Raw genomic sequence first — 22,171 nt, 5'->3', positions numbered from 1 at the left:
AATTGGAAAAAATAACGATATTCTTCCACGAAGAACATCAATCCCGTTTGACTCGGCAATATCGTCGACATCTTATGAAAATAAATCAGAAATGGATCTTTGTGATTGCTTGAATTTAAGATGCCATTACATTCTGAAAAGGTTATAAATTAATTTATTATAAACATTTCAGTTCCTTTTGAGCTCAAAATCTATTGATACGTTTACTTTTGTGCCCTTGGTGTTAAATTAATTAATATAATGAATGTTTGTTAAAAAGGTTTATTAAGGTGTTAACTTAAGCAGTTTGAATAAATTATTGTTAGCAATTTTTCGGTGTATAGATATAGCTATAAAACAACACTGCATATTGACAAGTGCAGTGTTGCCGTTTCAGTTAGAAGGCGGGAAATTCAAAAAGTGATGGACTTACCGATCTGGCTTTGTAAATGCTATTTGGGAAGAGGTGGTTCAATCATTTATTTAGAATGTTGGGCAGTATGTAGAATTTCTGGATGGTATAAAATAAATACAAAAAAACATTTTTTATTTCTTACACTATTTACAAACTATGTATTTACATTTAACAATAAAATACTAAGTTACGTTATTTGTACCACATTTTATAATCAATCGTGCCAAGAGATTTCCTTGAAATAATTTTTTTTTTAAATGAGTCGGCTTAAAAAATATTTAATATAGATTAAAATCAAATGAAACTGTAATTATGAAATTACTACAAATATAGCATTACCTTCCATATTGGTAGATTGTCTAGTATAAAAATAAAAATGAGAGCGAATCAAAGAGAGAAAATAAGTTACTGAGATTGTATATTTCGACTTAATTTTTATTTCTTTGGTGTATATATTTAAAAAATATACGATCATAAGTTTCTGTTTCACAGTAACGACCTATAAGCAAATAATATACAATTGTTGCATACAAAAACAAAAAATGCTTTATTTTGTGAATAGAACAATTTGAAATACATAGTGTGTTCGGTTTTGTTTTTGACAGAAGGCAAATACGCATTTTGGTGTGCTTGGCGACTTTTTACTATCGAAAAAATAGATCAAAAAAATCTTCATTGAATTTTGTGTGAAGAATACAATTATACTCCTACGCACTTATTATTGATTATGGTATTTAGCAAATCTAAAATTGTTTATATGTGGTACAAAAGCTGTTCACGAATCATTATTTACTAATGTCATGCTAATGTCTGGCAATGAAATTTGTTCCTAAAACTTTGACTAAAAGAACCTTTGCAAGTGTATCGCTCACAGGCTATTAAGTCAAAGGCAATCAAGATTTGCAGCTAGTGATAATTGGTAACAGTGTCCAATCATTCTAGTGAGACCAATTTGAAGAATCATGATCTAAAGACAGAAGAAAACATGCCAAGTCTATTAAATGTGCAAGTCTTACTAATTATTTTATTTGATGAAATGACGTAGTGTATAGAGGGTTCTTTCCAGAATGAAAATATCATCTTTAGTTATGCGTCGTTTGCTTGAAGCAATACGACGAAAACCTCCCGATATATGATGGAAGCATTCACGATCATGTATCACCTTCACTTGATCGTGATTTCTTGATTGTGGTAAATATTTAACGAAAAAAAAATAGTTACTTTATTTCTTGACCACACTACGTACCTACTTTACAACCAATATTTGTGAGCAATTATTGAAAAATAAAAAATGTATCTATTGCATAAGCTATCTCCATTCAATTTTCCAAGCTTTTGTAATCACCTATTTACATTACAAAGTAGCTGCCGATCAAATAGAGTTACACAAAACTTGAAAGAAAAGAAACAAGAAATAGAACGTGGAAAGATATACATCGAACAACAGGTTTAAAAAATTATTTCAAAACAGAAATTGGAAACACAATTCAAACTAGTAAATAAATTGGCCATTCACGATAGGCTGATTCCTAAAAATTTACAAAATTTTTCCTTAGTACTAATTGAATGAAAAAGTATCAACATTTGTGAAATATCCAACTATTTGTACTTTTTTAATGAGTAGAATTTTATTTTTATTTTTTTGTTCAAAGGAAACGGTTAACTAAAATTATATTTTGGTATAACAATCCTCTAGACTCTGCAATCTATTGACTAATTTCAACAGTAGACACCAATCTACTTTTAGAGGATGGATTATCCTTAGTTTCAGTTATTTCTTGGTGTGTTTCTAATCTCTTTTTTAACATAATCAAATAAAGTGTATTAATAGGTCACTACTCCTTTTTTTTGTAAACATCTATAAACGTTTCTGATGAGAAAAGTACATGAAACTGCTTATGTGTATTTTTCTGTCATTTTATACTGTTATATTATTAAAAAAGCTTGTAAAATTAAATGAAAAGGTAACCATTTATACCTGAATCCCACTATCTATAATGCTGGAGTTGTGGTGTAAAGACTATTATTAAAATATATTTATACAAAGAATTTTCGTATAATTCAAAGTTTGTCTCAATCGATTGATTATGTATGGATAGATCTTTCAATAATTAAACGATATTAGAAAAAGAATAAATGAAAAAAAGTATGGTTTGAATATAAATATACGAGTACTACTGACGAAAAACATTGGAAAAGAAGATGAATACATTTAGTTGACTAATTTGTTAAAGCCAGTGTGCACGTACAAAAAGTAGCACATATAAGTTGTTAACTTATAAAAAACGAGAGAATAGTGAATTTTGAAAAATAACTTTGGCCAGAAGATGAAGACTGTAAAGTAAAAAGATAACTGACTTTAGTTCAAGGGTACTAGAATCACTGAGGACGAATTCTTATATTAGTAGACGGAAAATAATACAGACAACGTCGAATATTGAATCATTTGCAGTTAACTAAGATTGATGAGCAGGAGTACCATATATTCTGCCTTAAGAAAAGTCAAAAAACGTTTCTTATTTACAATGCAACATTGATTAATTGAATAAGGATGTGACCGTTCTATGCCAAAGAAGATAGCCAAAAGTAAACGACCATTTGTTGACTGGTTAAATCAAGAGCTTATTTAAGAAGAAATTATCTTGCACCAAGAGACTAACAAAACAGTATAAATTGTGATTATGAGCTTTGAAAAGTGCTATTGCTAGTAGCAAGTCAGTTGAATAGGAAGAACTGTACCACAATGTATAAAACAATCTTATAGAAATATAAATAAACTTGAGGTTTCACTCCATATGAACATTTCTATACCAGTGTAAAGCTGATAGGGTCGTTCGACTTGGAAAAAGTAATGCGGCATAAGTCCACATACATAACAAGAAAGTGACCCAATATGATGTTGATGCAAAGAACTCTGGATCCAGAAACGGTGACTGAAAGTATAATATGGCTTCTTTGCGAAAACTATTGATACTGTGAACCAAGTAACCACCGCAGTACCAACCATACAGATAGAGAACTAATTGAGTAGAGAGGTGGGAAAGAACGAAATCTTATAGGTATATTTCGGCAAACTATTTAATAACCATATACGATGGTTAGAATAGTACACAATGGAGGAAAATCAGACGTATCAAACATTCATTTAAATGTCTAAAAGACGATTTTTCATATGTCCACGATGGGAAAGGCTAGGAAATAATTTGAAACGAAATTTTATACATGTATGTGGGTCATCCAAATTCTAGAAAAAAAAAGAAGCGAGGCATTCAGTCTCTAAAAGAATATCATGCTGTTGGAGCCACTACATTACTCTCTAGTCCATAACGTTACATTTCTTCTACTTTAATGTTGTATCTGATTTCTGGACAAGTCTAATATATATTTCTTGTCATCTTACAAGACATTAATTTTGATTTATACCAGCAAACGGACAACAATAACTTCATACTGTAATATGCAATGGCAGACATGCATGTTTTTAGCTCAGTTACCATACAAATAGTAATATTCTAAGGCTTTGAACTGAATTATTTCAGTATAAGTTTCATTACAATTTCCTCTTTGAATACAATCTAAGAACAAGCATTCTACAATTATACCCCATAAGATTTATTTTATAGGTATGCTTGCTTCGCTTTGCAAATTTAAAGGATATAAGCTTTCAATAGAATTTTTTTTCTTTTTGGACTTGGATTAATTTCTATCAAACACATAATTTCGTGTACACATTTCTGTGCGAGAAGCATTCTTCTTGTAATTTTTTCTAAGGCACGTGATCTTCCTTCCTACATATTTAAGCATTTATAATTGTTTTTTCAGTTTTAATGCGCATTTTTCGTTAATGTATTAAGAATGTATCCATTTGTAGTGTATATAATGGTAGATCTTTTGAATAATTTATAGGACATAATGATTAAGCTCGGACCAGCCGAAAAACATAATTTTAAAAACCACCTGTTATACACACCACGCGTAGTTAGGTACGTAAATTCAAATTGAACACAACGGTTAAAATTATGTCTATACAATAAAATTATTAACACATTTTTAACGGATGGCGTCGAGTATAGTTGGAAATAGGCACATTTTCTCATGCCCAATCCAGGAAAGAACTACCAACTAATGGTAACAGACATGTACGTCCACACGAAAAGGCACTGACAACATCAGTATATCACAAGATTTGGTCGTTCTAAATTATTGTATACGACTTCATCAGTGGAAAATGGAATGTATTGGGATTAGCTATTTTAGCTCGTGCATATTTTTACTTAATAACAAATTATTATGAGGTCCTGATAAGTGTCTTATCAATTCAGGTAAGGATTCAAAGGACAATGGACAGAAACAGCAATTGAATCTTCCGGAATTGCCATCATTCGAGGATATAACGTTTCTATGAACACTACACAAATGTTTTAATAAATGTGCTTTTTGTTTGAACATAGCTACACACAATCTACACGCAAAAGGTTTTTCTCCTGTATGCACTCGAAGATGAGTTTTTAGATTCCACGACATACCAAATTGTTTGCCACAATATTCACAACGATATTCTCGAACTTGTACAGCAGGTAAAGATTCTTTACTACTACCGGTTGCATGAGACGAACTTTCAGCTGCCTCATCGTTACTACTTGTTGAAAATGTGAGCGGAAGTTCCCGAGAATCGTCATTTCCCGAAGGAGCGTTCACTTGAGTTTGACACAAAGACCAAGCTCCCCATGTGTGTTCGAACGTTTGATATGAATCCGTTGCTAAGCCTTGATCCGCACTTGGAGGTCTGTCTTTTACAATCACCTTATCGGTTGGGCCGGAAATATCTGGATGTTGACCTGGTGTCGGAGTATGTGTTCGATCCACTAGATATGGAGGTGCTGATAAAGAGAGAGGATGATGAGCTGCCAATAATGGAGGAAGACTCTTATATCTGTGATGATGTGGTGTGCTTTCTTCAATATATGAAGGGGAAAAAGGAACAAATGGAGGGTTTTGCGCTGGGGAGTTATGAAAGCCCGGCCTTCTTTTTCTGTGAGGTGTTACAACGTAGTTATCGGGGCTCTGTACCAATGAGATTAATTTCTGATCCGCTATGGGAGGCTTCAGATGAGATAAGTCATCATGGTGTTTGAGGTCTATGGGTTCTATGTACATACTTTTCCGTTTTATTCTGTGTTGATGGAATTGTGTGAGTTCTTGTGCCTTTTGAGCTATTTTCACTCTAGACTGACCAACTTTAAATATATTCGAAGTTTTCGGTTCCAATTTCTGTAAAAAAATGTTTAAATTAAATGTGTAATATAGATGTGTAAATTGGTTAACTTACACCCGAATGTTTGTCATGTTCATCGATAGTTTTTTCAATATTGGAGTTTTTAGTATTCAATGATAAGTTCACTGGGTTTGGAGATACGCTATTTTGTTCTTTTTTAATATTGTCATCTGTTGCATCGTCGTCTTCGTCATCATCTTTAATTTCCCCCTCTTCCTTCTCATCTTCTTCTGCCTCTCTTTTAACTATGATCGGATCAAAGTTTTCATTGTCAGGAGCTGTCCAACTATTGTCGTCTTCGGACAAAGTTTTAGCCTCTTCTGAATTGGAAGACTGCCAAATATCCGATTTGATCTGAAGTACGTCGAATAGCTCTTGAATACTATCCAATTCACTCGACTAGAACATAAAAAAATGTAATTATAGTCAATTTTATCATTACACTGATATATAGCTTGAGTTGCAAATTTGCAATTTTGCAAACAAAAAACATAATTCTTCGGGTACGAACCTTTACACTCCAAATTCACAACAAGATACTTCAATGAGATGGGATAACCTAGGACTTTGGCGCAGAATTTGAAGAGAACGAACTAAATCAATAAAAATATGATGATTTAAATTGATCCGATACTTGTCTCAAGTTTAATGATCATCTCTGAAGGATATCAATAGACATAAGAAAGCGGCGGAAAAAGTTAAAACAACAAAAATAGGTCACCACATGTAACATTATCCTATGGACCATTTTCATTGCTACATATTTTATCAAATTATTACTCTTTAAAAGATTATAACATAATAGAGGAACAAAAAATATAATTCAGATCATCATTTAGTTGTTACAGCTCAATTCCATATTGTAATTACCAATTGGGAATAATAATAAAATTAGTTCAGCAATATTCTCTGTCGATGATCAAATATTTAATAACGTTTTGCAAAAAAGACTATTTCATGAATTAAATCCATTAATTTTTCGAATAAATCCGGGTATGACAGAAGTTGAAATTCAACGGGATTTTCTCCACAGCTTCTTGTGTATCGACGACATTGCCACAATAGCAGTGAACAAATATAACGGTCAGGTATCTTCTTAAACTAGAGCTAATGGAGCCATTGAACTCCGATTGGCAGGTTAAAATTGGCTTCTCGTAGAAAGATACTTAAGAGTAGGTATACGACAAGGCGAGAGGATGTAGTGTTCCTATTTGACGGAAGACTAATAAATGATAACATGGTGAGACATACATTGGCGCTCACACGGAGTTAGTCTTCATCCAGAATAGGACGTTGACTGAGCATACGTACCTGTCAGAGATTCTACAGGTCCGCATTGTACCATCTAAGTTTATCTTTGAAGGCGTCGCGTCGCAGTCTTTTTGCAAGATAATACACTGCTTCACTGTGTCATAATCCAACTTAAGACTCCGCTGTGTTTCTATAGATTTAAATTACTATCCAAAGAAAAAACAAAAGATTCAGTGCTGTAGCTGGCAACACCGCGCTCAAAAATATACAGATATATATTTACAGTTTTAATTCCCTTCCACATAAGACATGTCCATTATTTCAAATTTTTCTTTTTATAAACTTCGATTTTCTGTTCCAATAAAAATTAAAACGAATTTATTAAATAAATATTTTTAGTTGTTGACTAACTTGCTTTGTTAAATTTACTTGGTTAAGGTGGCTCAGATAATACTGTTCACCCTTATATTAATGCATTTCATTGAAAACTGAGAACGATTTAATAGAATAAATTCTCATATTATAGATATGTTCTGATGTCTTTATATGAAACAATGAATTTGCAGAAATACCTACTTATCCATATGCTATATTTAGTATAAATTGATGACGAATTGCAAGAAACTACTTGTTTACCTTGATACAAGCTTGTCCATTGTAAAGGAAATCTAGAAGGTGGCGCAGATGGGTGCTTTTTATTCCAGGGATGAGAACTACGCTAGGTTCCTGAGCATGGGCACTCTCTCCAAGGATGCGGCGAACTAAAGGACTCGCGGACGCCATTACCAATTTGTGAGCATTAAGTGCTGTCTTGTCATCACAAACGAATGTCATATCGGCGTAATTCTCAGAAGCGAAGCATGTTTTAATTTCATCAACTATGGTAGCGTGGTGTTTGCCATAATGCAGGGTTAATAAGCCGTGCGAGTCTTGTTCCTCTGAGTACATGGCGAATTTCGTAATTGGGAAGAGGGCAGCCTATAACACAATAAAAACCACATCACTATTTCTACAATAAACTCAATCCTACTTCAGATAGATTACGAGCCACATCCAATTTTAATTAGCACACTTAATGAAATTTCAAATTTAACTCAGAATATGTTTAAAAAGCGGTAACTATTTTTTAAAATCAATAATAATTTTATACGTTGAAAAATAACATTTAAATATGTAATTCAAATAAAATATATTAGATAAAAACAAAATTCACCAAGTTACCATTTTTATCTTCTTTGTCCGTACCTACATGATAATGTAATTTACTCAAGCAACTTTTCTTAAAAGATTTATTCCGGCAAAGTTTCAGTTAAAACGAAGAACACCGTCTTGAGAAGTGACATGACTCGAATTAATACCTAGTTGTGATGATAAAATACTAGAAATCACAATATTGCTATTTATAATAATAATTATATCTAAATGAGAATTAAATATTTATTTATAATATTTATTTTAATAAAATGTGTATTAAATAAATGAAGTGAAAGTATAATGATAATTTTTTATCGGATAAGAATCTTTAATAAAGATGTTACAAATAGTGTTGTTAGAATGTTTCGATGTAATTCTTTCCCCTCTTAAGACAGGATGACCTCGTCTTGTGGAGCTGATGGAAGTTTTGGGCACAGTGTATCGACTTTGTAGAGTTGGATACATTCTTAGAAGAATTTTTGTTTGTAATTACTTTGAAAATGAATAACATGACTATCAAAGGAAAATAACCCAAACGAATTATTGGATAAAGTTCTGTAGTTGTATTGAGTTCTTTTGTTCATTTTGTAAGATCAGGGATATCATCAATGTTCACAGTTTTCTTGGTCCTAGTTATATTTCTATAATTTGCGTGATATAATTATTGTATTTTCCAAAATACTGTTACTGTTACAATTTTTTAATTTAATCAAGATTTTACAAAGTTACTTGATGCAATTGGCTTGGCATTTTCTTTCTATGTGATTCTTGCTGTATAAAACCTGTTTTTCGATTGCTACGGAAAATTCTTCCATAATTCTTTGTTAAAGCATATTTCCCTGATGGAAGGAGGATATCTTTCAAGCGATTTGTTATAGGATAATTTTATTCAACGAATTTCTTACAAATACTATTGTTAGAAATGTTTCAATATTTTGATGTAACGATATTCTTAAAGAATAAAAATTGGTTGAGACCGAGGTAGCTATGAATGATATGTTAAAACACCATTGTGTTTATACTATTGGCAGTAAATATTATTATATGATGTGGTCAATGTTATTGATTGGTGGTGAAGTAATTGATTGAAAAATTAGGTTAATTATTGTAAACTATCGAATAAGGTATCTAATAAAAAAAGGTAATCGAAATGTATATTGTTATAAATGTAATAAAATTTTACAAGAAAAACAATTCAATCACCACAATATTCCTTAATTCAAAGAAATGGACAACAGAAAAGCTGTTAAACGAATAATAAATCAAAATAAACGTGTTTATTGTGGCCAGTTCATTTTACTATCCAGTGATGGTATAGGAAGACCTGTTTCAAGATTCACATTTCACGGAGAAACTAAGAAGCTTAATTTTGAGTTATACAAGTTGATATTTTTTAATTATTTTTTCTTAAATGTAGTTTATCTGTTCTAAAGCTAAATTTTTATCGACCTCAACACAAAATAAAATAGGTCAGATATCCGAGACATTGAGAATTGGAATAGTGGAATACAATACATTCCAGCGATGAGTCTCTTGAAGTATGAATAGGTGACAGTCAGAGTAGTGTCTTCCGCGACATTTCATCCAGATTGTCTGAAACGAAATTTTCCGGCATCCGTTGTGGTGTGGGCATCGATGTCGGCCAAAGATATCGGATTGTTATATTTTATAGATAGTAGGGTTAATACTAATAGATCTATAACCTTCTTAAGGATTGTTTCATACTCAAGATGGAAGAAACTTTCAGCACGGGGGAGAATTTTTAATTCTAGTAAGATAGAGCCTGAGTACTAGACGTCAAAATATTATGTTGTAATGAGTGGGTCTCAAACATGTATCTATGGCGTAAAATGGAAAAAGACGTGTACTTATCTCCTACAAGACATTGGGAGATTTGATAGCGAGACTTCCAGAAATATGACATATATTCACGAGATAAAATTGTTAACAACTTGCAAATACAATACCCAAGAGCATTAATGCCGTTATGAAAGCTAAAGGCGACGAAACGGGATAATAAAATTGCGTTAATGTTAGTGAAGGGTCGTTGGTTTGAAATGTATTTATATACAATTATTATTCCTATTTTTTGACAAATTGTAAACTTGTTTGTTAGCAAAATGCTTGATGAAAAATAAGAACGAACTTTTTACATACTTATGACTAGGATTTCTTCATCTGGAAAGTTACCTCTGAAAATATTGAAGCTGTATGAATCAAAACGGGACGGGGCTCGTATATGAAAGATTGTACTATAAATAAATAATCAAAATTAAGTCTTAAGATACAACGTCAAAATCAAGAGTCAGCAACATTCATCATACCAGCACTGTTTCATGCGATTTTCACATCATAATTGGCAGAAAACAGGAATGTGTTTTATACAAACTAAAGTACAATATACACATATGAAGCATCTATCAAGACTTGGGCTTACTAAATTAGGAATCAGTTACAACAATGTGTGTCAATTCTATGATCAACTTGAAATTTACTAAACGTTAAGGCAGTTATTGAAAAGGCCTGAAATAATCGTAACTCTCAGAAATTTTCCCCAAGTATACTATGAGAAAATGGTTATCCAGATCTTACTAATAACGTATCCAAACGAACTATAATTCATCAAATATAATCCTAAAATTGCCTCATGTATTGGTATAATTCTCATAAATTTCCTTCATATCTATGCGCAGTAATAAAATCAAACATTAGAAACTCTTAAAACATTTCATGGCTCTCGATGTTGACACATTGAACAATGGTGCTGTAGTTAACTTTGAAAATGCTCTATTAATAAATTATCTGATAGCACTAAATTGGATTGCAAAATGAGTGTATGAAAAAATGTATAATATAACTAAAATAATAATTTATGGTTCATTTTCGATAAGAAGATTTATCATTGACTGAAGACATTATAGAAGGTGATAAACTATTTTATCATCATAATGATTGTTTTTTTTTTTCGAAGTAGTAGGTAACAAAATATGCTGATGAATGTAACAATAGAGATTAATTCATAATATGATAATAACGTTTGTCTTTTTTAATTGATGTATGTGAAGGTGAAAGACTCTTATCTTTGACAGATATGTGACAATATTGATACTTGATAAATGTCTATAGACTATTCTAGAGAAACTTCTATAAATGTTTTAAGAAAAAACAACTTGCAGATCTGTTCATTATTACAGAATAAAACAATTTCTCAAATAATTATATAGACTAAAAAGCTAATTCTTGTATAGGAGTTTGCTTCAATTTTTTTTTTAATGAAAAGTATGCATAATAAGTGAGGTCGTTTTTAAGAAATGCCAAGTAATATACTTTAAAATAGCTAAATTTAAAAAGAAGTCATTCAATAATATAACATGTCTTTCAAAACATAGGTTATATTTTAGAATCAGAAAGGAGAATAATGGGTGAAGAGTTTTTCTCGAACGAAAGGATGAATTTACCGAAATAATAGAAAGTTTGAAATCAACTAATTTCACCAGATCACATATTGCCGTGAAGCTTATTAAAAATGTAATAAGTACTTTGCTGCAGTACTATCTTATTTAATAAATGAATGTCTCTTCCTGATATACCTTTCAAAAAGAATTTAATTATTCCAATAAGTCAATAAACCAATTATCAAACTATGCGAAAATAGCATTGATTGGCAAAAGAATCTTAATAAAAAGAATACTTGGAAAGTCTATCCCCCAACCAAATTTATTTTCCCAAAGTGCATACAAGGGATGGGTGGCTAAGTGGAAATTGGATCAAGAGGTTTCGGTGTCGATTCCGATCCACGACGGACGGAAATATTTTCTTAGTACAATTCAATTAAAAATTACTTTCAAATACTTTTGAGCGTAAATCGCCTCTTTGCAACTCAACAATTAGACTCTAATCCAAGTTTTCAGATTACTATACTCTAACAAACTAAAAATGAAATTAGCTACACTATCGGTATATAAAAACATTTGAATTCAAACGCCAGTGGATCTGAATAATTTATAATATTTAATTTGTAAGATAATTAAATATATTGTTTGTATTTTGTTTTATAAATCATTTCTATATTTGATATTTGGTGAATACAATATGTTTATTGTATACATATATATATATATATATATATATATATATATATATATATATATATATATATATATATATGTAGTTACTTATTAAAACTTCTGTTAGTATGGAATTGGTACTATAGATTTCGACATGAATAACGATATGCATAAATAATATTCACATAGTCAGCGGATTCCACAATACGGATCAAATAAATATAAGTTCATTTCAATAAATTCGTGTTCACTCATTGTTTTGTTGTTGTTCATTGTTAAAGTATTGATATGTCTGCATAGTTATTTTCTGTAGTCACTTATTGTAAATAAAATAGGTTAAAAGTGTCTCAAAGAACATTTCTGGCGCTGCGAACAGGATCAAATTCGTGCAGAAACACAAGTTTCCTGATCAAATTTAGTTGTTAAACGATACGATCCATCGAACCAAGGCTAGAAAAACGTAGTACGCAGAAGACATCACCAATGATCATCCTCTTGTAAGTATAACGTTCCTTTTCACCTTTACCTTTACCTGTAACGATATTTCTGAAAGTAACTTACATATTTTATTGTCAAATCTCTCTATAAATCCTTTGGCCAGTTCTTCTTCAGCTAATAGTTTTCTATCTTCTAAAAATAAAATTTCAAAACCGAAACACTGATAGCTTTAATATGTCTCTTCAAAACATTGATATCTCCAGCCTCCGTGCCACTCTACCTGTATTTAGTTCGAAAGATAAGCTTTCAACGTTTGTAAAATCGGTAGAAAACTTAATTACGTTTCTTTCGATCACAAAATCTCATTCAACCAAATTCAAGAATTCATATTAAATGCCAATATTATTTCTCGTATAAAAGGTGAACCTGGATATTTTTTAAATTACTCAAATTTAATACTTTGGACAGATACACGTCCAGCATCACTAGCTAAATACGGATAAGATATTTTATTAACTCAATTATCTACAACAGTTCAGTACGATAATGAGACCTATGACCAATATCACCAAAGAATATTCAATAATTTGAATGATTTGCTTCAACATATAGCTCTTAAAGATAATGTTGAAACTGTAAATTTCGAAACCACATACTTGAAAAATATTTCTCTCAAAACCTTTTGCGCTGGTATTAACGAGCCATATTGTGCATATTTATCACATTTTCAAATAAATTCTCTTGATGAAGCCCTGAAAAAATGTATCTCCTTCGATAATCATAACAATCAACAATTATATATGAACTTTTTGAGGAGTCAACAAAATAGAAGATTACCCTCTATCTAAAAATCGAAACAAAATTCCATTCCTTCAAATCACTATATCACATCAAACTTTCACGCGGAACCCTATTATTAACCCAAGTCCCCACGAATAGCTCTTTTTCAAATCTCCCTATTTCTCCAATAAATAGAATTCAGAATAACCACCCCCTAGAAATAACCAAAGTGTTAATAGATCTCAGCCTAATAATACTTTTGGTAATAATCAAACATTTAATAATCCGCCTACCAGCAATTCTTTTGGAAATAATCCAAACAGCCATGCTCCACAACACCAAAGAAATTTTCTAACTTCTCGAAATGTCCAGCAACCAATGAGTGGTGTACAAAATATTTATACTAGCAACCAACCAATGAGTACTTGCACGAGAAAAACTTTTAATTTTAATGTTGATTCTCATCAAAAGGAAAACTTCAATCGTAACGATACTTTAGACTTTGACGATACAAATGACAATTTTGAAAACGAAACTTCTCATCCAGCCGTTCAGGACGAAAATTTTTACGAAGTCACTCAAGAAACACCAATTCAATAAATCTTAACAATATACGTAACAACCCCCAATTACCATACTTTATTATGCCAAAATCAAAACTAAAAGTTTTAGTTGATACAGGAGGATCAGATACAATCATATCTCCTAAAGCTTCTATCATTTTCAACTCAAATCACATTTATAATAAGCCCTTCACATTGATGTCCATGAAACTAACACGGAAGAATAACTACAATATTAAAACACCCTTGCTCAAAGAATTTGACATTTTAGAACCCATCGACGCTAGAATTGCCAACTTACGTCAAAGGTTTCTGACATCCGAAAGCCATGCGAAAAGAAATTTCCAGACAGGTTCAATTACTCGCCAAAAAATTATTACATCCTCAATATCTCCTTATTCCACCCCTGTTTGGGTTATACCAACAAATCTAGATGCTTTCGGCAAGAAAAAATTCTGTATGTTTATTGACTAGCTCAAATTAAATGAAAACACTATCGAAGATAAGTATAATCTTCCCAATATTAAGGACATTTTAGATAATCTAGGAAAAGCCACATATTTTACTACCCTTGATCTAACCCAAGGCTTCCATCAAATTGAAGTCCATCGAAATTCAATCGAAAAAACAGCTTTTTCCGTAACCCACTACGAGTTTATACGAATGTCATTTGGTCTTAAAAACGGACCTTCTACTCTCGAAAGAATGGATAACATTCTCCGACCTTTTCTCCCATATCGTATTACTCCCGAACTTTGAATTATTCAACTATCGAAAGAGAACTTTTGGCAATCTTAGATTCCTGTAAACACTTCTGCCCGTATTTGTATGGTCAAAAATTCATTGTCGAAAACGACCATAATCCTCTTGTATGGATTTGCAAAATTAAAGACCCCACATCTCAGTTAGCCCACCGTTATAAATAGTTTAAATAAATAAGAAACGATTACATTGGTGTCAGAAGTGCGATAATTTAAATCAAAAAGAAAAACAATTACATTCTCCGGTGTAAGGTTGTGAAAATAAATAGTGACGTAAAAATGGGCAAGAGAGTAAGTGACTCAAAAGTGACAGAACTAAGAGCAGAATTGGAGAATCTCGATATGGAAACATCCGGTAAGAAGAGTAAATTAGTAGAAAGGCTCAAAGTGGCACTGATAAGTGACGGATTTGATTCGGAAACTTATCTATTCAAAGAGGAGTCTTCCAACTGATCTTGTCAATTTTTATCCTTATCGACGAGAGCATTTCGACATTGAAAAACGTTGTTTCTGTCAAATTGGATAAGATTTTCACTATGAAGAACGATATTTCCGCCGATATTGTGTCATTGAAAACTGACATTGCCGCTGAAGTCGAAACAAAATCTCACCTCTAAAATCGGATATTGAGAATGAAATGACAACGATGAAAAATCACATGGAAAAAAAAATCAAGGCGATAGAGAAAAAAATTCCAAATTCAAAAACAGAGGACATTTCAGCCACAATAAAATTAAATTGAATATATACATCTACAAACACAACTCAAAACAGAAGACATTGGCAATTTTGATCGAGTCAAGGCTTCAACGTTAGACGGTAAGACGTGTTGGACCAATTACGTTTAAGGCAGCCGCTATAGTGAATAATTGGTGTGATGAAGAAAAAGCAGTGAATTCAACTATCGCACTGCGAAGAGACGCAGATTCATTCCAAACGACCACTCTTGAAGAAACAGATGACTTCGAACAGCTGAAGACGATATTAGACATACGATATGGTCACAAACATCTAGAACACCTGTATCAATCGCAGCCATAAAACCAAATGCAGAAGCGTATCGAAACTCTTTAAGGGTACGAGGTAGACATTGCCCGACTTATCCGATTCGCTTATCCATCAGCACCAGGGAGTACGGAGGATCCAGGCATTCATTGATGGCCTGCGCGGCCAAGATATGCAGTGGACGCTTTGATTAACCCACCCGAAAACCTTAGTAGATGCCCTGAATGCTGCTTGTGAATATGAAGCAGCCACAATGGCTGCATATAACAAGTTCAAAACCATACATGGAGAAGGTGACGAGAGCAAACTTGACCAGATCGTCAACTTAATAAATGGGATGGTTGAGAAGAAGAGCTAGGGCATGTACCAGAGTTCGTGCAAGAGTTCCAGGATTTCCGCAAATGGAGAACCCCAGTGCATGGAAACTAGAGCGGGTGGGCTACGAGAGGGTAGCACCGACCCAGGATCGTTCCAAAGACCCTCTCATAATGCAAGCTTCTCTCAGATGTCGCAATGACAGTGTACATGTGGATGAAAAAGTCAATGGGTAGAAATATACTCTACTGGTAGAGACTAAAGCAATTAGAACTGATAAACTCCAAGAAAAAAGATTCTACCAACCATGTTTCGACTACGAACCTACAAACCACAAGTGAGAGTGCCAAAGTTAACGGATAATGGGAATTGGTGCAGAAAATTTCACGTACAAGGTAATAAAAGTCGACATCGATGAAGACGTGATTCTGAGATTGGGCGTATCTAATCTTCCTAGTTTCCAATTGGACTTTAGAAACAGAACCAATAAAGTGGGTTCTGAAAAAGTATTCATTCATCCATCTGAGAATAACATGGTGTTGGCAGCTGTACAGGAAGATATTGTTTTACCTGTACGAAGCGACGATTACCCGATTACTATCAAAAAGAAAAGCAGTGTTGGACCCTGTGTACCAGTAACGTTTATGGTCCCCTAAACGACGGAAACTGAAAATTCACATGACTGATTCGAACATATGATATCAGTAGATGGCCAATCCTTGAATCGAGCTGAGAAAAAGAGAATGGGGGAATTTCTTTTGCTGTATCGAGACCTAGCCTAACCTAACCAAAAGGACGGAAGACTGGTAGAACTCAACCGTCGCACATCAAGAACGAAGAGAGAGGAAGCGCCGAAAGAATAATTTACAAGATGAAAGAGGAGAAAGTAATAGAACTACTCCATCGGTGTTCCCAGTAGTACTGGTGAAAAAAGGACGGAACTTCGAGATTCTGCATGAAGTAGTGCCAGTTAAACAACGGCATGTAAAAAGACAACTATCCTCTACCTGAAGTTGACAACACACTGGACATTTTACGTCGCAGTAAGCTGTTTTCTACCTTGCACCTGAAGACTGGATATTGGCAAGTAGAGATGACCCCAGAAGAGAGAGAAGGAGAAGACTGGTCCTACTACCTATGTGAACTAGGACAATTCAATGTCATGCTATTCGGTGTTTTTGATACGCCCGCGACATTTGAAAGACTTATGGAATTGTCTTGAGAGTGTTATCTTGGGAAACATGTCAGTTCTATTTGCACGACATCGTAGAATTAGGAAAGACACTTTATGAAGACGTATTCAAACTCAAAGAAATGCAGGTTATTCCAAAACTCATTCAATCCAGAGAAAATTACCTTCATAGAGCGATGGCCGCAACCAGCCGATAAAGATCAAGTTAGAAATTTACTTGCATTTTGCACGTATTATCGAAGGTTCATAAGGAGATTTGGAGATATTGCCAAGCTACTAACGCGATTCACAGAAGAAGGAAGAGGTTTCCACTGGTATAAAGACTGTCAAACGGCGTTCGAAACCTTGAAGAGACATTTAACCACGGCGCCGATATTGGAATATCCATTACCAGAGGAAGACTTAATTCTTGACACTTATGCAAGCAATGGAGGAATTGGAGGAGTGCTCTCATAGATTCAAGAAGAGTAAAAAAGAGTACTGGGATACTTCAGTAAAGTTCTCTCGAAACCAGAACAGAGCTACTGAGTCACGAGAAGAAACTTTATGGAAAAAAGTTTTTTTTATCCGGACTGAAAATTCAGCATTCAAGTGGTTGATGCAGTCTAAAAACCCCGAGAGCAAGATCTCTAGATGGATTGTATGTCTGCAAGACTACCTTCCTCTCTAGACGACCGTACCTACTAGACTGTTCCCACTATAACAAAGCAGAATCTAAGGAAGGCGCAGTGTCAAGAGCTACAATGGACAACGAAAAATGGTCACCCACAAGAATAAAAGAAGAAGTGGTACTTCCTTGTCCTGGAGAAGGGATTTTTAAAAAGGATCCTTGGGAACAAGGTTAGATCCAAGAAGAGAAGTGGTGTCAAAGAAATTACACGATGGTCCATCGGGAGTGTCATCTGAGAGTGAAGAAAACACTTCAGAGAATTCGTGAGAGGTTTTATTCGGTTAACAGCTACGACGATGTGATAGACTGGTGTAAGAAATGTACAATTAGTGCTTCAAGTAATGGATCGCATTGCAAGAGAAAGGCACCCATGAAACCGCATAATGTCATCTGGTCCAGAAGCATTTTCGAGAAATTCTTTTTGTATAAATACGTGCTTATTACTAATTATTATAAATAATGAGTAAGTCTAGTGTAAGTATGTAAAAAAATTAAGCAAGAAACAATGTGTATAAATTCACCACACCGTTAGAAATAGTTTAAATAAGAAAACCATTGTTAGTAGTAGTTCATAATGATTATCATACTAGTTATATATCAATACACACCAATAATTATCATTTGGTTTGAGCTATTGTTATATTGGTACTTATGTTTATAACAAACTCAGTGATAATATAAAAACTTATCTATATCTGCTGACTGTGGGAAAAAGTTTCTAATATGAACAAATAAAATATAAGAATGTATAGAATAAACGCCGAAAACCAAAAACAAATAACACTATAAAACACAAAAGTCATGATGTGTATAAGATCATTTGAAATAATTGTTTAAACAGTTTAATTTCAATTCAATCGTCGAATTTAAAACAAAATTCATCCGTTTATACACCAATATTGCATTAGAAGAAAATTCAAACAGACCATACCGTCGGTTTCCCCAAAAAAAAAACCACAGCCGCAAGCCGAACAAAAAAGGGAAGACAGTCAGTAATTACCATGGACATAACCGGTTCTTACGCCCATACTTCCTAAGAATCGGTCATCTCGTACAAGGGTTGGTCAATTGTCCCTGAGGTGTAGTGGGTAATTGAGGTGCGAATAGGGAAGTAGGTAGACTGAGGCAACTAAAAATTATTAAACCCTAAATCATCTTATACATTTCTTGATTATGATTTTGAATTGGGAGTGAAAACGACGATTCATTGAGATTTATCTAGAAAATTGTGTGACCAAAAAATAGATGCAATTCTTTTATTAATAACAAAATAAAAAGGTATCATAAAATTTCATTAATTATGTACAACTAAAGGCTTCTTTAGAAACATATTCCCCTAAGTAGTAGACTGAACATCCGGATCGAAACTTGTCACAGCTTGTCTTAGACTTTTTAATGTATATACTTGATTAAATATTATCATTTGATGAATGATGACTAATTGGAAAACTTTCTCTCCTTCATAATAATCAAGAATATTTATTTACATTAATTGTTTTCACACATTCAATGTTTTCAAGTTCTTAAGAATAAAATAGTTCAAATTTGTTAACATAAATCAGCTATCAATTTCAATATGTCAATATGAATCAAATTTATAATAAAATTCTTATTTACTAGACCAATTATTCTTTAAAAACTATTTTTTACACATGATTTTCCTGTTTCCACGAGATACCTATGACTTATTAGTACTATGTTTATTTTACTGGTACAATATATAAAAAAAATTATTCAAACAATAAATGTGCGTTGAAAACTGCAAAATCTCTCGAATTACAAAATTAGGTTGCTTAAAATTCCTAACTTATCTCTGCATATCTACGTGAACAGAATAGAGTTTCTGAAATAGAACATTGTTGCAATCATTCAAAATCTAGGTCAATTTATTTACATCAGTGTCAAAATGTTGTTACAATTATATTAGAAATATAATATGATTGCCAACATTGTTCGACAGAAGGTATTAGAGTTTGAAACATTCGGTATAATATATTTATATATTTATAATAAAGTGGCTAAAAGAAATTTTAAAAATTGCTAAACGAGATAAAGACAAAATAATGAATGTTCTTTTTACAGTATGATCGAATAATAATATATAAAAATTATATAATGTGATTTAGTCGGAGCCAATATTGGATTGAAAAATTATTTCCAAATAGATGAGCCTTAAAACCGACTTTAATTATGGTGGAGTCTATAATACGCATTCTTCAGATGTTTGCTGATAATACTTCTTATGGTACGAATTATACTTATATTAGGAAGTTTTTTTCGGCCAAAATTTATTGACTAGCTTTATTCCTGTAGTTGTAGCAGGTGCTCCTGGGTAGCGACCATGAATCCATATCTTCTCATCTATGAAAACGAAATCCTACCATACTATAAGGTATATTTCTTGGATTATGATTTTTGGCTAAAAAATACAGGTACAGCGATCCTCTTTGATAATCACGCGGCTATACGGGCGATTACTTCACAAAGACTCAAGTCAAAGTTGGTCATAAAATGCCTAGAAATATTAAATTAGAAAGGCAAAGAAAACATTGTTCTATTGAAGATTCCAGCACGCAAGGGTATTCAGGGGAATAAGAAGCCAAATAATTTGGCAAAAAATATTAATATCCCTTCTACCTGCTTAGAGCAGTTCTGTTTTTTCCGAAGGGGTACCCAGTTAATATCAAAACTGAAGTAAACTGCAGCTGAGCACTCAAATAAGATTCTACATCCGACCTAAAGCTGTTACTTGGAAACTACGAGCGCGAATAGTCTAAAAATGCATCAACCTAAGCGGGATAAGTTGGAATTTCTGGAACCGTTGACCACATTCATATTTAATACACTGTTTACGCTACTGGCACGCGTTTCAATAACCAAGTTATCGTTTTCAGAGACTAAACCTTGGTTATCGAAACGTGCGAGAGACAGTGTAATTGTGGATGTTGGTGTAATGGTAGCGTAAACAGTGTGTCCTCTTGGAGCAACATGAGCATTATCACACGGTCTATTTTATGAAGAAGTGAGTAGTACTGCATGCTGTTCAAATCTGATGTTTGAGATATAATAATAGTTGGTTGTTTTAAAACATGGAAATGTTAGGTGATGAGATGTGAAATGTCCATTTGTGATCATAGTACGTGTTGCTCTTTGATTATCCTATAGATCAGTCTTCATTTACTCTGAAATAGTTTTAAAAAGGAAGTTAGAAATGGGATAGCACGGCTTGCTTTTGATTCAACAACTTTGCTGTTGGAATCGATAGTTCTTGTTATTTGAAAATACCTCTATCACCAATTATTTCAGAAGAATAGACGAGAATCCTGATAACGTCCTCTAAGAATATCGATTTCCCCAGTTTTCATACATTTACCATTTAGATAGCAAATTTGTAGGCTACGAGAGCAATGGAACTGATGTTATGTGACTTGTACGCCAGTTTTAGGATAACCAAATCAACCGAGTTGTTCTCTATACCTTTGATGTTAGAATAAAAACAAAAAATTTGGTAGTAAACGTTCATCGGAGTTTTCCGGAAATTAACTAATAAATAGTAAGCGTAAGCTACACGTCTGGTGTTGGTGTCGTAAGATTTTCATTTATTAAATGAAAGGGCTCCTGATTTCTTTTATACATGTATATCTGGAAAATTCATCTTCTCCTGACCACCTCTCATTCTCTTTAACTAGTATACTAATCTCTTTATCTACATTCTGATAGGTAGTTGGACAGTATAATTGAACAGAGAGTCTTTGAAAGACCAAGTAGCTCATCGGCCATGTAATCCTAGACAAATGCTTTTTTACCTTTAGTTGATTGTTCTCTCACATCTTAGTTGTGTTTGATGTTGAGAGCACAAGTTTTTCAATATATCTGACCGGCATAGTAATTATAATAATAGTAAATAATAATGATAATAACTGTTGGTGATGGATAAGAGGTATAGAACGGTTTTCCTCAAGGAGGACGTTGTTGTGCAAGATAATTATATGTAACAAATATATTGGAAAATAAAAAATATATGGATTGTTATTGGGAGGAGACAGTTGGTGTATACAGAGTTGTTACGAATTATATTGAGCTTAAAATTTTTTTTATGTATACAATGTTCTCATTTTTATTCATAACCATCATTTTTGTCCCAAGTGATGAATGTATATTGGTATCTTATTGCCAAAACCCCACAATAAATCATCTTAAGAACGAAATTATTATTTTATTAGATTTAATGATGTTTTGAGTAATTTGGTTATACAATCAGTCTAG

At 32.9% G+C, this 22,171-nt stretch overlaps 1 protein-coding gene across 2 annotated transcripts in view; it reads right to left on the bottom strand.

The window, feature by feature from the left end:
* Positions 1-509: 509 nt before the first annotated feature.
* Positions 510-22,171, bottom strand: part of LOC130895429 (transcription factor Ken) — a 40,381-nt gene continuing 18,719 nt past the window's right edge. For both annotated transcript variants that reach the window (XM_057802704.1, XM_057802711.1), the window contains 3 exons: positions 7,557-7,898; positions 5,724-6,068; positions 510-5,665 (listed from right to left, as the gene is read on the bottom strand). In XM_057802704.1, coding sequence (XP_057658687.1) covers positions 4,643-5,665; positions 5,724-6,068; positions 7,557-7,868 — 1,680 coding nt within the window. In that variant the 5' untranslated portion in view covers positions 7,869-7,898 and the 3' untranslated portion in view covers positions 510-4,642. The remainder of the gene's footprint in view (positions 5,666-5,723; positions 6,069-7,556; positions 7,899-22,171) is intronic.

The sequence above is a fragment of the Diorhabda carinulata genome, chromosome 1 (assembly GCF_026250575.1).
Source record: "Diorhabda carinulata isolate Delta chromosome 1, icDioCari1.1, whole genome shotgun sequence".
NCBI classification, from domain to species: domain Eukaryota; kingdom Metazoa; phylum Arthropoda; class Insecta; order Coleoptera; family Chrysomelidae; genus Diorhabda; species Diorhabda carinulata.
Note: the sequence above shows the minus strand (reverse complement) of the source record. Positions and strands in the feature narration are given on the sequence as shown.